This window comes from Osmerus eperlanus, chromosome 1 (assembly GCF_963692335.1).
Source record: "Osmerus eperlanus chromosome 1, fOsmEpe2.1, whole genome shotgun sequence".
Taxonomy (NCBI): domain Eukaryota; kingdom Metazoa; phylum Chordata; class Actinopteri; order Osmeriformes; family Osmeridae; genus Osmerus; species Osmerus eperlanus.
In genome coordinates this window covers 17,570,258-17,584,841 of record NC_085018.1, presented here as the reverse complement: position 1 = coordinate 17,584,841, position 14,584 = coordinate 17,570,258, and the positions used below count along the sequence as shown (strand labels likewise).

General features: G+C 41.0%; 1 protein-coding gene across 4 annotated transcripts; it reads right to left on the bottom strand.

Moving 5' to 3' along the window:
• Positions 1-925: 925 nt before the first annotated feature.
• On the bottom strand, positions 926-9,715 carry gata2b (GATA binding protein 2b). Of its 4 annotated transcripts, none has more exons than XM_062465229.1 (6): positions 9,510-9,715; positions 8,641-9,126; positions 7,562-8,143; positions 5,435-5,589; positions 3,380-3,505; positions 926-2,495 (listed from the first exon to the last, which is right to left on the bottom strand). In XM_062465229.1, exons 2-6 carry the CDS (start codon positions 8,873-8,875, stop codon positions 2,208-2,210), a joined length of 1,386 nt encoding a protein of 461 aa, XP_062321213.1. In that variant the 5' UTR covers positions 8,876-9,126; positions 9,510-9,715; the 3' UTR covers positions 926-2,207. The 4 variants fall into 4 exon arrangements, with proteins under 4 accessions (XP_062321213.1, XP_062321222.1, XP_062321195.1 ...); XM_062465238.1 differs by having other exon boundaries at positions 5,435-5,580; XM_062465211.1 differs by having other exon boundaries at positions 5,435-5,593; positions 7,563-8,143.
• Positions 9,716-14,584: the final 4,869 nt, after the last annotated feature.

Here is a 14,584-nt window from a genome sequence, read left to right as displayed (position 1 = left end):
TTTGGGAGCAGAGAAGGGACGAGAGGGCAGAGTGTTTCATGGGCCCGCACTTAGGATGACCCCAGTGCAGTGGTGTCTGAGACCCCAGTGCTGTAGCCTAAGGACATAAACATATACGGCCCATGTGGCTTTCATAAGAAATCTCATCCTCAAAGATACACGTTTACTGTGTGTGTGTGTGTGTGTGTGTGTGTGTGTGTGTGTGTGTGTGTGTGTGTGTGTGTACTTAGAGTACATGTGACTGCTAGGCCAGTAGTCAACATGGTTCCTAGGTTCAGAACTAGTTTTGAATATTAGGGCACACGGACAGACCAAGAGGGCCCTATATCATAACAGCCTTGACAACACCAGAAGCTGACAACCTGGCATTAAACCTCTCTGATTCTGTCAACAATGCATATCTCAAAGCTTAGAGCCAAGCAGCATAACAACAGCATCCCTATCTGTTCCATGTCAACAGGAGTTAAGGTGTGTACAGAGCGGTCTGGCTCTCACAGACAATGATACCATGAGGATCAAGAGAACAATCTGTTTTCCCAGAAACCAATAGCAAAGCTTATTTAAGGGACATGTCTTAATGTAACCTGGTAGAGGTTGTTTGAGGTTGTTTGTTATGGCACACCTGTTGTGTGGAGCTGAGCAGATGGTGGAGAACATTAGTGTTGAATCATCATCCTCAACTTTTGTCTCTTTTTTGGTATGTCTTTTGTGTTTGATTGCCAGTTCCAATGCTAGATGAAAGGGATTGGATTGAAGAACATTCTGAAGTAGAATGAGACGATCTTACTCTGGCAGCAACCTACCATTTAGCCCTGTTAAAACCTATGGTGTCTAGCATGTGTTGTTTTCATTTTTACTCCCGCTAAGTTTTCATCAGTCTTTGGCAGTTTTCTCAAGGAACAATGAAATGTCAGAGTCATCCAAGTCATGTTTACACTTTTCTTTATTATTAACATCTTTGTTATGGCATTTAGATTGTCAAGTTATAATTGTTTGGGTCAGGTTTTAAAAGCAGGTGTGTGGTTGTCTGTGTGGCAGAGAGAGTAGCCAATGAGAGGCTATGGTACAGAAACGCCACAGAGAGAGAGGTACAAGTGTGTGAGAAGAAGCCTCAGAACAGTTCCTCTCCATGGCAACGTACAGGAAGCAGAACAAGCAACAAAGGCTTTGTCATTGACCAGAAGCACAGCAAATAAATGAACAGTGATACTTTTTCCAAACAAGACAACTTGAGAAAACAGATGCGTTGACATGTAGAGAACGTTTATACACCCAAAACAGATTGAACTTGCTGATGGTTTCAGCTGGCACATACAGTGAAGACAGAAAGCTGTATGGAGCCAAGTTCATGACTGTTGCTCTTTCTATCTCTTTCTATTCTGATTGGATACAAACAGCCTTTTTATTTACTTGACAGTAGAGTAATAAGGGAGCAGAATAGAGCAGTGATCTCAATCTCTTTATTTGTCATGAGGACTAAATGTCAAAAAGCTCAAAGAAAGCGTTTCAGCTAAAAATAGATTTATAGTTGTGATAGCAATATTCGTGTTTCAGGTGAGAAAGAAGAAGATCAAAATCAAAGTGAAAATAAATTATCTAAAAACACTAACAAATAATTATAATAAACGGTTTAATTAAGCTTTATAAATGTTCTTGTTTGCTTGTTTTTGTAAATTTCCTTTAAAATATTAGAAGTCCATGTGCAGAAATCCAGCATATATTTTGTCCAATGGTGTGAAAAGAATCTTCTGTCTTTACCAAAAGCTGATCCATCCCTGTTATCTCACACATTTACAATATTCACAGTTACTTCAAATCAGCTCAACACATACCACTGCATCTGGACAGGAGACAGGGGCGCTCAGAGAGACATCTGTGGCAAACATACTCATTTGTGCAATTATATATATGTGTGTGTGTGTGTTTCCAATCATGGGGGCTGGTACCTAATGGTGAGAAATATTCCCCTGTCTACTTTCCTAGCAGTATTTATTGTCAGATTCAACATTTTCTCCCCTCCTCTCTATACTGCAAGACAATGTACTCAGATATACGCCAAACGCTTGTCTCTAACATTATACACATCACCAGCAAGTTGAAGGCCAATACACTGGTTGACCCTCAACCCTGTTCAAAACAAAAATCCTTCTCCCCCAGTTCTCAACATCAGCTGCGCATGACAGTTCCTCTCTCTGGATCCCTTTCCCTCAGCCCATGGCAGTGACCATGTTGGAGTGGTGGGGGTGGCCATAAGAAGGGTGAATGGGAGTGGGAGTGGGCAGCATGTGTCCGGCGTGACTGAAGGGGGGTAAGTGGCCCATGTGGGTCATGTGACCTGCCAAGGAGGCAGCACTGAAGGGTGAGGACTTGTCATGCATGCACTTGGAGAGCTCCTCATAGCTCTCGCCGCCCCGGCGGCTCTTTTTGGACTTGCTGGACATTTTGCGATTACGTGTTTGGATGCCCTCCTTCTTCATGGTCAGTGGACGATTCACCTGTGGAGCGAGAGGTGTGGAGGAGATGAGTGACCAGGCTAACTGTGGTTGTGGCATGAGCAGGGCCCTTTCATGACTATATTACCTTTACATTACATTTACATTCAGTCATTTAGCAGACGCTCTTATCCAGAGCGACTTACAGTAAGTACAGGGACATTCCCCCCCGAGGCAAGTAGGGTGAAGTGCCTTGCCCAAGGACCCAAATCTTTTGGTTGGCATAGCCGGGAATTGAACTAGCAACCTTCTGATTCCCTAACCACTCAGCCATCTGACTCCCATCTTATTAACAGAGGACCACACCATGCTGATGATAGTACAAACTCTTAAAAAACGCCCATTGGAAACTTCTGAAACTACTGATTTAATAATCTATCTTTATTTTCAGGTGCCCTGTTCAAGTAGGACACTCTACATTGAAATGTCCATTCCAAATGCAAAGAAACGTCTTCTTTGATTAAATTGTTATAGTTCTTTTAAAGTTAAAATGATGAATACAGGAATACAAGCATTCTGGGTACCTATGACGTGCTCTGTCTGATACATGTTAATACACCATGCTCTCTATGCAGAGGGGAAACCTTTCATTTCTCCAGCAGCACTTCCACTGGCTGGCTGAATAACAGTCCCACCATTGTGAGTCTCATGGGGATTACGCCTACCATGGTAACAATAAAGCACAAAGAAAGAAAACCCCATCGCTCCCTCTCTCATTCTTTCTCTAGTTCTCTGTTCTTTCCTCTCTCCCTAGCTCTTTCCACAGCTCTCTCCCCTCTCTTATTCTCTTACACCACCCCCCCCACACATCAGTTTAACCTGCTTCAGTCTAGAGTACTTGACCCTATTGGCATTGTGAGGGCCCGCCTGTGGTCAGTCAGACTTACGTTGTGCAGCTTGTAGTATAGGCCGCAGGCGTTGCACACGGGGTCTCCATTGGCATTACGTCGCCACAGCGTGGTGGTGGTTGTCTGGCAGTTAGCACAACATGTGCCAGCTCGTCTGGCAGCAGACTGCAGGAGGACGTGAATAAACTTTACGATACATACCTCCCATACAAATACATTCAAATATTTGTAACATTAATTACCATAATTAAAGTTTTCTTTAAAGGCTTTGATTTTAAATCATTTATGTATGTTTCCCTCAAGGCTTTAACATCTGTAAATTGTCCAACAGTAGGCTATTTGTTTTGGTCTTATAGTGATTATAAACTGATATACATACACATCTATTCATAAATGTGGTCAAATGTTCTAGTGAGAATTAATAAATAGTAGTCACAGCACTGGATTTTAGGTTTCTGATAAATGTTAATTTTACTGACACTTCAAATCTATCAAAGTTTAAAGGCGTTAAGGCGGTGGGACAACTGTTTGTCGTAGCTGAAGGATTCTCCGCACTTAATAGGAGACATGTCTGCACTTAGCCTTCATCCAAAGATGTCAATCTGCGATACTGAATTCCTAGGGTATAGTCAGGCAAAGATTAGACTTAAAATTAACTTAATTTATTAGGTCGATTACTGACCTTGACTCTATATGTCATAAATCTATTTGTATTTCACGACCTCCCTCGCCGCACTCTCTTTTCTTTTCTTTTTTTTCTATGTGGTTAACGGGATTCTGAGATCTCGGGCTTTAGCCTATACTCAATGTTCTGTGTTTGGGACTCGCCGACTTGACCACTACAAATTAAGCGGGCCACTGACGGAAGCACGCGGTGGCCTCGCGTCCTTATCTGGAACGGGCAGATATCCGGATAGGAAACAACTGGAAGGTCGACCGCTGAAAACGCGCGCTGAACAGAAGTTGACATACGCTCCGGCCTTTATGGCATGAAAGTGAATGGGTTTTCAGACATAAGAGATTTTAGTAAGAAACATGTAGGCCTACACAAAAAATATATAGAATTGGCCGTCTTCATAGAGGCAAAACATTTCTGACTGACAATCCTCATGAATGCGCCTTGTTTAATTATAGCCTAATTAAACTTGCAGATGACGTTTAAACGTTGTAGGACTATAGCTGTAATTTGCAAAACATTTTCGAGGAACTACGGGAATGTAATAATGAAACTAAACAGTGAGCTTCTAGATATGAAGAAATTACTCAAATAATCTATTTTAGTTACAATCAGTATCCTTCGCAATGATGTTTATTAACCTTGACCCTACTTAGGCTTGTGATAGCATAAGGCATTTTTATTACATCGTCTATTTCAGTGTGACATCTACAATTATGGACATATGGATTTTGCTACATTAAATGAATAGCCTACTAAAAGGAAGACTTAATTTATTGTTCACAAAAAAAAACAGGCACTCTAATTTCACAAGTCAATGGGACTTTTCCGTTTCATTCTTTTCATATGTTCTCTGACTTAAGCTTTAACTATTTGCTTTCTGACCTTCTGGATTAATAAATAAACATCTATTTATTTATTATTTGTTGATATTGTTCACGATGTAAAGCAGGAGACTCAGTCTCATATTGGGTTAGGGTTAGGCTTATTGACCATATAAGAAAATTATATAGCACCATATAGATATTAATGCGTGAGGACGTGGGAGGTAACTGAAATGGGACAAGGTGTTAGCATTGCCCATAAAGTCTGGCCCACCCATCAGAACAGCATGTTGGTGGGAACGACAGGTAATAAACAGCCATCCTCTGGCCCTGCTATCAGTGACAGTATCAGGAGCAGAAGTAGCTGTAATAATGATAGCAGAAACAACAAATAGCTGTCCTCCACATGCAGGCATGGGCAGGGGAGCACAGGGGTGAGAGGGAAATACAATACCTGGAAACTGATTGGGAAAATATAACTTTCCTGGAATTGTGCCGTCACCCCCTCCCCCTCCACCTTGTTCTGTCATTAGCTCTACAACTTCTCTCTCTCCCTCTGTCCGTGGTACAGGTTCTAGTGGTCGTAGTACTCACCAGTCTGCGTTTGGGCTTGATGAGGGGGCGGTTCTGGCCATTCATCTTGTGGTACAGTCCGCAGGCATTGCACAGGTAGTGGCCTGTACCATCCCGTCGCCAAAGAGGAGTGGAGGTGGCTCCACAGTTGACACACTCGCGGCCCTCTGAGCAGCATGCAAGTGGGAAGGAGTGCACAGGGACATTTATAAAATTAATCTGTAAAACGCATAGAACCTCCTCTTATTCAACATGCATATCATTAAATTATTACAGTGGTAAATTTATTTTTGTTTTCTGAGGTGTTTGTTTGTGGTTTGATGGATATCGGGTGACAAATGTATACAGTATTGGTATGAGCTGGAGTTGAAAAAGGCAGATTTGTACTTTTGCAAGCTCTGCACTTTAAAGCTGTTCAGAAGAAGTGTGGACTGAACACATTTACTTTGTGTATTTATGTTTAACCCTCAACAGATTTTGAATAACATCATCAGAATTTCCAACTAGTGAAACATATGCAGCCAGTCAGCACAACACTATAATGCCACACTAGCCTGCTTGTTGACTGGAGTCTCAGTTGTTGGCTCTGATGTTTAATATTGCAGAAAGGACAAAGAGTGAGGGAGAGAATAAAGAATGGAGAGAGACTTAAATGAAAGGAGAGAGGAAGGGGGCCTGGATTAGGGTTAGTCAAACAGGAAGTGCCTCTAAGGTATGCATGTGCAGGGAGTACCGAAGAGTAAAGTGATGCTTTTGCCTCCTAGAATCGTGTAGGCAACAAGCCACCAGACTCAACCCTGACTTCCCCCCAGGAGACTCTGGCCTTCAGCAATGAAGTGGTCTATTCTGACCCTTCAGAAGAAGCCCCTGAGACAGTATATCACTGAGGAACAACCACTGCCCACTGTATCTCTGGTGGATGCTGTCTCTGACAGCAACTGAGAAAATAAGAACGGAACTGTTTAATTGAGAGAATTCGTCAAACCCCTGTTTGTAAAACAATCTATCACGATGATTACTTTTCGTCCATTGTGTCTTTTGGTACAAATGTTTAGTTCAGTAACATGTATAAGATACCGGTCTCCTTAAGTTAAGGCCGGCTGCTGAATCTACAGTCGCCAAATGTTAGGCGTGACAATGCAGTCTGCTATTATGTAACAAAGAAAGGGCCCAATTGTAAATGCTGAGGTTTTCTGGCTATATGCGCGAGCGGATCTTCTTTTCACACCTCCGGCAATGTATCCAGTTCGCCGCTCTCAAGGGCAAGCCAGCTCAAGCGTAATTGAGTCGCGGTTTACAAAAGAGGATAATAAACGTGTCAGGCCAAAGCGCGCCCGCTCTCAGCCAGGAATTGGCCGTGCGAGAATGGAAGGCGGTAGGCTTAGCTTTTACCTATTCAAATCAAAATACACGAGTTTTATTTTAAATTGGGAATAGTTCAATTTCATCTTGTTTTATAGGCCTACATGTTTTCATCACTTCGTTTGAACAGGACTGTCTTTAAGCAGATGAGAACTTTTAAGACGTGTGAAATGGTCAAATGTTATTATTGAGTAAGCTCAAAGAACTTACAATATTGTTTCAATGTTTTTGGACAAAATAATTGACGTTTTTTTTTATTATCTTTTATTAAATTATTACAGTCTATTGTTTAGGCCTATCTTCGTTTTGTTGAAAACTACTGAAAATGTCAAGTTGCCATGTCACAATTTCCTCAGGAAAAAACGTAACATTTAATTTGTAGGCCTATCTTTAATCAGGGTTATGATACAACGATAATAATAATGCAAATCCAACAACAATATAGTAGCCTTTATCTATTTGTATCACAATTAGTAGGCCTTTCTTAAAGAATATAGCCTACTAGGCCTATTATTGTTTATATTATTATTATATATATAATATTGTTGTTATTATAGTCATTATTATTGTTTTTGTTGGCATTGTAATTGTGACTATTTTAGTTTTACTGTTAAAATTATAGATGTATTTAAGGATTACACTTGTTTTTACTATTGTAGGCTAAGTAGATCATGCTTAGCTTTTTTAGCAGCATTGCTTATATTAAGACATTATTATGAACAGGCTATTATTTACAAAACAATGCAATAATTTATGCAAATATCAGAATAGAGAGGCGAAACTCACCTGAGCACGATCTTGTTTTGCTTTTGCATTTCGGTGTAAAGCTGGAAGATGATCCGCCAAGCAGGCTGCCAGGGTGGAACAAACTGCCTCCGTATTCATGCGCCGCTGGGAGAGAATATGTGGGATATGTTGGTATTGGATGGTGTGTGGAGGGCGTCTGGGCGCTCATTGAGGCCAGGCTGCTTCTAAGTGGACTGCAACCTTCCATCTTCATCCCCTCAGATATTGACATTTGGTATTTAATAGACTCCTTCTCGTCCATTCTGGTGCCAGAGGACGTTGGAGAGGCTGCCCCGGGGTCCGGGGAAACATCTTTTGGTGGTGTAGGGGGGAAACTGTAAAGATGGGGACTCGAATGTGACGCAGGAGTTAGCGAGGAAGCAGAGGCCGAACTAGAATTGCTGCACGGATAGAGGCCACTCGGAGTCCCGGAACCAGCGGGATGCAGGCTGGGTTTGCTGAAGTGGGCCCATGCGTTATGATGGTGGGCCGCTGAGAGAGCCGCTTTGCCGCTGTCAAGCCACGAAATCCCTGGACTGTGGATGAGATGGGGTCGGCAGACCTGACTCCCAGTGAGACGAGCTGTTAAAATATAAGTAACATTGATTTAGGGATATTCGCGAAATGTATTCGACAATCGTGGACTTGAACTATAGTAGGTTAGGCGACATTTTGATTTTAAAATATATAAAACGTTTGAACACCAACTTCACCTGTTGATGTAGATATAACCTATACGCTGTAGTAGACTATTCTGCAATTGAATTGTTTTGTTTGTTTTTAGTTGTTTTTTTTGTCAAACGTAATGGAGTAAGTAAAAACTACCTTTCCGGAAATATATTTTAACCATGTAGGCTATAATCATATATTATAGGCTAAATACTGTCATTCTTTTCCCAATGTTTGCAATTAAATCTTAATTCCCTTGGTTATAGACTGAGATTGGACACAAATCTGTCGACTCTAGTTTGACCAAATCTGTATTTGTCTGTCTGTTAATTGGTTCCAAGTAAGTTACACATTTCAAAGTTATTACAGGTTGAGGCGACAATATGTTTCAGAACAACGAGTTGTCTTACCGTGCGCTTGACTGTAAGATACTCTCGCCCTTGCGTGAGCGGAGTTATGGTAGTAGGGGTTTCCCTGTGAGTCCAGATGATTAAAGAAAACATCCACCTCGTCCGGAGGCAGGAGCTGTGCCGTAGGCTCCATGTAGTTGTGCGAAAGGCCGGGGTGGTGCGAGTCCGGGTGTTGGCCGTTCAGGACGGCATGGTGATGCGCCATCCACCGAGGTTGATCCGCCGCTACATCCATCTTTCCACTCGATCCGAACTGGGTCAACAACAGCAATGCCTCTCCAATGAGAGGATTTCTCTATTACTGTGCCCTGTATTTCCTCGTTTTTCTTTTGAAAAAATCTCACCCTTCTTGGAACGAAATGTCCTATTGTGAAAACATGATAAAATGCGTTATCGCCTATTGATCCTCTAGCTTGTCCTCACTCGCAGTCAAATGGATGTTCTCTCTCTCTTTCTTGACATCAAGTTGAGTTTGACATTGGACACCTGTAGTACAAGAAATAGGATGTTAATATTTCAGAAGAGTTTACAAGGTGTTGTGTAGTCAACTATGGCCTCTGGTGCTTTAGGATAGACTTCGTGAGGCTGCTGCTTTTGTGGTGCGTTTTGTGGGTAATGCATGAGAAGACGCACCATAAGATAATGACCATATCGTCCCCACCCATCCAGACTAACCTGAGCGGAATCTGCGACCATTCTTATCTAACGAGCAATAGCCCAAGCAACTCACACCGCCTTAAGTTACGCAAACTCCACTGTAACCTAGTATAAGCCTATTCAAAAAAAAATTGTAACGACAAAATAGACAAACACGTATCAGCCATTTTTGCATAGAGAAATAGTCCAGTTTGTGGTTTAAATGTAATTACCTTTTCAGTTTGTCTGACCAACAACTGTGATGGGCTGTTTGGTATTTTGTGTCTCGCCCTCCAGAAAAACTTCTTCTCAGTTACTTTTGGAAGTCTTCTTAACTTTTACAAAGTAGTTAATAGTTATTATTTCCGTGGTGGTTTGACGGGGTTCTCGGCTGAGTATTCTCCGACTGAGGCCTTTAGCAACATGCACTTCTACTGACTGTCAGCACTGGCGCCAGCTGGATTCCATGTCATGCGCGCAGGGCGGGGTCTTGGCTACAGCGTTGACCATGCCGCAGCCAATAGGATTGCATCTTCGCTCCTCTTTTCAACCCCCTCTCCGGAATTTTCACGTCATTCATCTGTCTGTCTATTCGTACAAGCACACGACTGGGCTGTAGCGCAAGCGGCCAGTATGCCATTTTTTTGTCTGGGACATATTAATCAGTGGCGTCACTTATAGGTATACTCTGCTCCGTCGCAGAACACTTTTTAAATTATAAGAAAATACTTATAATATTTGTAAACAAAGATGTACAATAGCCTTTTGATGTAGCCTAGGTCTACTTTGAGGTCTGCATAGGCTATAATAGCCCAACACAATTGTATATTCAGCGAACACTGTAGATTATTGTAATAGTAGGCTAATAGTTTAGGCTATGTTCTGTTCCAGGCTCAAATTTATCAACAACACATTGTCTAGGTTATCGTTGTTTTGTTCCCTGAGAAAATCGTTTTTGTTTGTAAGTCCGGCCGGACTTACAAACAAAAACTTCTGATCGTCCCGGGACGATCCATTAATGCCAGGGTGTAACTGTCAACCTATAATAAACGGGATTTGTTCGGTTGATGTAACAAACAGTGCAATAGCAGTGAAGCAGTCGGCGTGGAGACAACCCATTGCCAATTGAGCATCTTCATTGTACCGCGCATAAAACCTCGACTGAATTTGTATTTATTTTTCCCTTTAGAACAGTCCATTCCATTTTGATCCCGTTGTTACAATGGTAAAGATACTGGGGGTATCTTGTGGAGTGATACTCCTCAAAATACTGTTTGGTTGGCTGTATTTTGTTAAGGTTGCTGTTTATAATATTAGCTATATAATTGCTCCAACAAATTACGCCACTTCCCTGGCCTTGCAGGTAGGCTTATTGCATGGCTATTGTGTAAATGCACTTGTCCGTACGGATACAAACATAGTGGTTAGAATGTCATTGTCATTACAAACCGCAGCATGCTGAACCTTGTTACATTTCAGCTACCAGCCAATAGCCGGTAACATTCCCCGCAGATCTGCTTCACTTTCAATGACACAGATGCGTGCTCCTGAGTTTCATCTTAAATCTATAGGCTAAGGCTACCATCTTTATTCATTGTTACCAAAAAAGATTAATATAGCCAAACTCAATATCGGTCTGTGCGCCTGTGTGTGTACGCGTGCAAACGGCATGGTAACTATGACTGACAAGTAATAATTGGAGGGGGAGCGCCGGGCCCTGACCAGCCAACTAGCCGCCTCCTTGACGCCATATCCTGACGTCACAACATCTTAGTGGAATAAAAAAAAAAAACATAATCAGGAAACGAACTTTTAATAACACTTGAGATGAGAGAGAGAGAGATGGGGAAGCATGGGATTTTCTTACGTCCCAGTGGATAATCTCAAGGAACATATTATTCGAGGACACTATTGGGAGGTATACATTTGATATTTATACACTGTTGTACCATTAATAATTTATAAAGAATGCTACAGTCTTCTGACCTTTGATTTGATTCAGAAAAGTGTCTATATAGATCCAATGGCGACTGAAGACAGCGAGACCGAGATGTGGTCACACTAGCCTGACCAGGGATTTGATTTTACTCCAGAGAACACTTGGGTCTCATTTGAAACGAAATCAATATCAAACTATAGAGAAACGCATTTCAAATTGGACACAACTAGGGGAGCACAGTATCAGATGATCACTATTTTATAGTAGTGGTCAGTATTCATGAGAATTAGTTAGACAGCCCAACAGCTACATTGTACTTGATCTGGTTTTCCAATGAATAGGTTGCATTAGGCTACTTATTATTAACCATATCCCCATTGTATTCTCTGAAAGTTGCATTCATTTGGGATTATGTCTCATGAAGAATGCGACATGGTCAGTGTTAAGAATTTGTACACTTAGGCCTACTGGCTTAAAAAATTAGGTAACACAATCATATAAGCTAGATAATTATCGTATACCCAGTACCGGTCCTAGCACATCTGGCGCCCTAGGCGAAATAACAGGAAAATGCCGCCCCCCTCTTCATGCCGCCATAGGCGGCTGCCTATGTCGCCTGTATGGACCGGCCCTGCGTATACCATTGCTTTGGGCTAGACCAAAATCGGGTAAGTGAGCGCCACGGTGCGGCGGCGGCATCAGATAGGTTGTACCCAGACATGGTAATTAGATTGGAAAAAGTGAAAGGGGTTTTAAAAGGTCTACAAAACTTGGCACAGTATAGGCCGGCAGTCATCAGACAATGACACAAACAGTATATGAGAAAGTCTGTAGGAATTATACAGAATGTGTTAAGCATGGATTCATTTATTAATTAATATAAAACGAGACAGACGGGTGTGGGAATAAGTTACGTTTCGTTAAAATACATTAAAGACGTAAGTGAAGAAGAAGATTGTTAAAATTATGTTAAAATATATTAAATAAAACACTACTTACTACTCATTGACTAATACAAAAAAATGGGATTAACGTTGGTAAATAGGCCTAATGGGCCTATTCCTTTTTGACTGTTCTACGGTGAATATGCTCTTACGATTATTTGATTATTATTTGGCAAAATTACTGTAAAAGATTAATACTGAAAACATTGACAACTCGTTTGAAAATGTCAAGATAAGCTTTGACTTTCAGACCATTCACCTGATCTTTTAAACATTTTAAGCATAATAAGCATGAACCGACACCACCAAGAATGACAATAGGAATTAGAAATAACATTTGAAATGCGTTTACATAAATAATGTTCAATAAACAGTTAATTATCCTTACCTATGTTTACTGAAAGGCATAGGCCAGTCCTAATCTTCTCGTTTATGGTTCCGGTTGGACTCTCGTTATCAGCAAACCCGTCCAGAATAATGCATGTGTAAGAGGGTCAATTCAGACAAAACGTTGCCCTGCTTAGAGCCTGTCTTCACCATGTGTCGGTCTTGGGGATGATTCTGCTCTCGTTCTGACTCTCTTTCAAAAGCATTACTAGGTAGGATACACACAAATTAGTGACAATGCGTCGGATTAACATATCACCCTCCCTCTTTCGCCGCTTTGTCTTCCTGGTATCTTGGATATGTTACAAATTGAGGCTTCAAAGTAGACTGTGTGTGGTGCAGAATAGAGAGCCAGGCATCAGACCAGCCTAAAGCGCGATCCCATGTGGTGCAAGCCAATCCAGGTCTCGTGCAGCAGCTGCAAAAACGCAATTGGAAAGAATGACCAAGGCACATCTATCTGCGAGACTAAACAACAGAGAGCAGATATACTACCTTTAAAGTTAGCAAACGACATGTATATTTTGAAATGAACGCACTAAAACTACATTAATTTATTCAACCATCAATGTTATTTTTGCCCATTCTTTAAATTGCAAGTCGGCTGTGTTTAGCCTACCTGATTGGGGGGACAGGTGCCAGTGCATGGTTACCAAAATGACAGGGATGAACCTGGCGCAGAAATTGTTCATGTTATCTCACACATGGTAAACATAACCACATGGTAAACATGTTAAGCCCGGCATGGTTCTTAGGCAGACATAACACAGAACCCAATGTCAATTCTCTCAACTGTTAAAATCTGCTAACAAAATTAAATTGGTTAATATTGGCTAATATAGTCAACAAACTGATATAAGCGCCAATTAGACCTCTTTCTTCTTTTCTGAGCAAAGAATCACGAACGGTTCTGATTGTGTTGAGCATGACACCCTTGCTCGTCATTTCAACTTAATTTGCATCATTACAATGTGTTTAGCCTACAAGCTGTTTTCCATTGTGCTTTTATGCGTTTCTGTGCAGTGGGCCCGTCAGCGGTCAGAGCATCTTGTCATAAAATAAGAGGATATTTCAGCATGCAGGGAAGAATGTTAGCCTATTTAGTTTGACTAAGCGCTTAGAACTTAATAGGCCTATGTAAAGCCTACTACTGTTCGGATTGGCCTGTTAATGATGATGTATAATGATGATAATATTGATAATGATAATGCTTTGGCTAAATAACGCATTTGCAAATAAATACATTATGGAAAAGTAAGTTGGTTAATGGAATTTGTTTGGTCCTAACTGAATCCCACAATTTTAAGATCGAGTCCTGTCACTTTTCGATTTAGCCTATAGGCAGTCACGTAACATCGGATGACTGAAACATTTTGATTAGGTCTTATCAGCCTCTCCCATCATGACTCAATCCTCTTAAAAACAGGACAGGGAAGAAAACATATAGTAACCAATAAAATTAGCAAGTAACATTGTTCAGAAATACAACATGCCTAGCCCAAGCATATGTAAGAGTGCAAATATTAAATCTCATCAGCATGATAATGTGACCATGTCAATGGCCCGTGCGATGGGTGTTTAGCTCGAGTCCTTGTGATCGGGTGTGGCGAAGAGAACTGGAGCACTCTTGATGCGCACGCGATAAAACCTTATCAGTATCTAACATCCACAATTTCATCTTACTTTTTTAAATTAATCTTGCCACACACCCACCCCTTTTGCTCTCCACGTGCTCTCAACTCCACACAGGCTTACGAATACACTGTTGCCCTTTGCCATCTTAACATCATTAATTCCTTTCACTTAAACAAAGAGAGTAAAAAAAGATATGCAAAAGGTTTAATTTACAATTTGAACAATGCTCTTGATTTTACAGGAACCATAGTTAGTCAAAACATTCTAAACAATAATAATGAACTTCCTCGTTATAAAAAAACAGTAATTATCATGTCAATAACAATTAGACTGTCGGCCTACGATTTATTATAGGCTAATTATAGAACTATAAACTAAGTTACATACTTTTTTAAATATTATT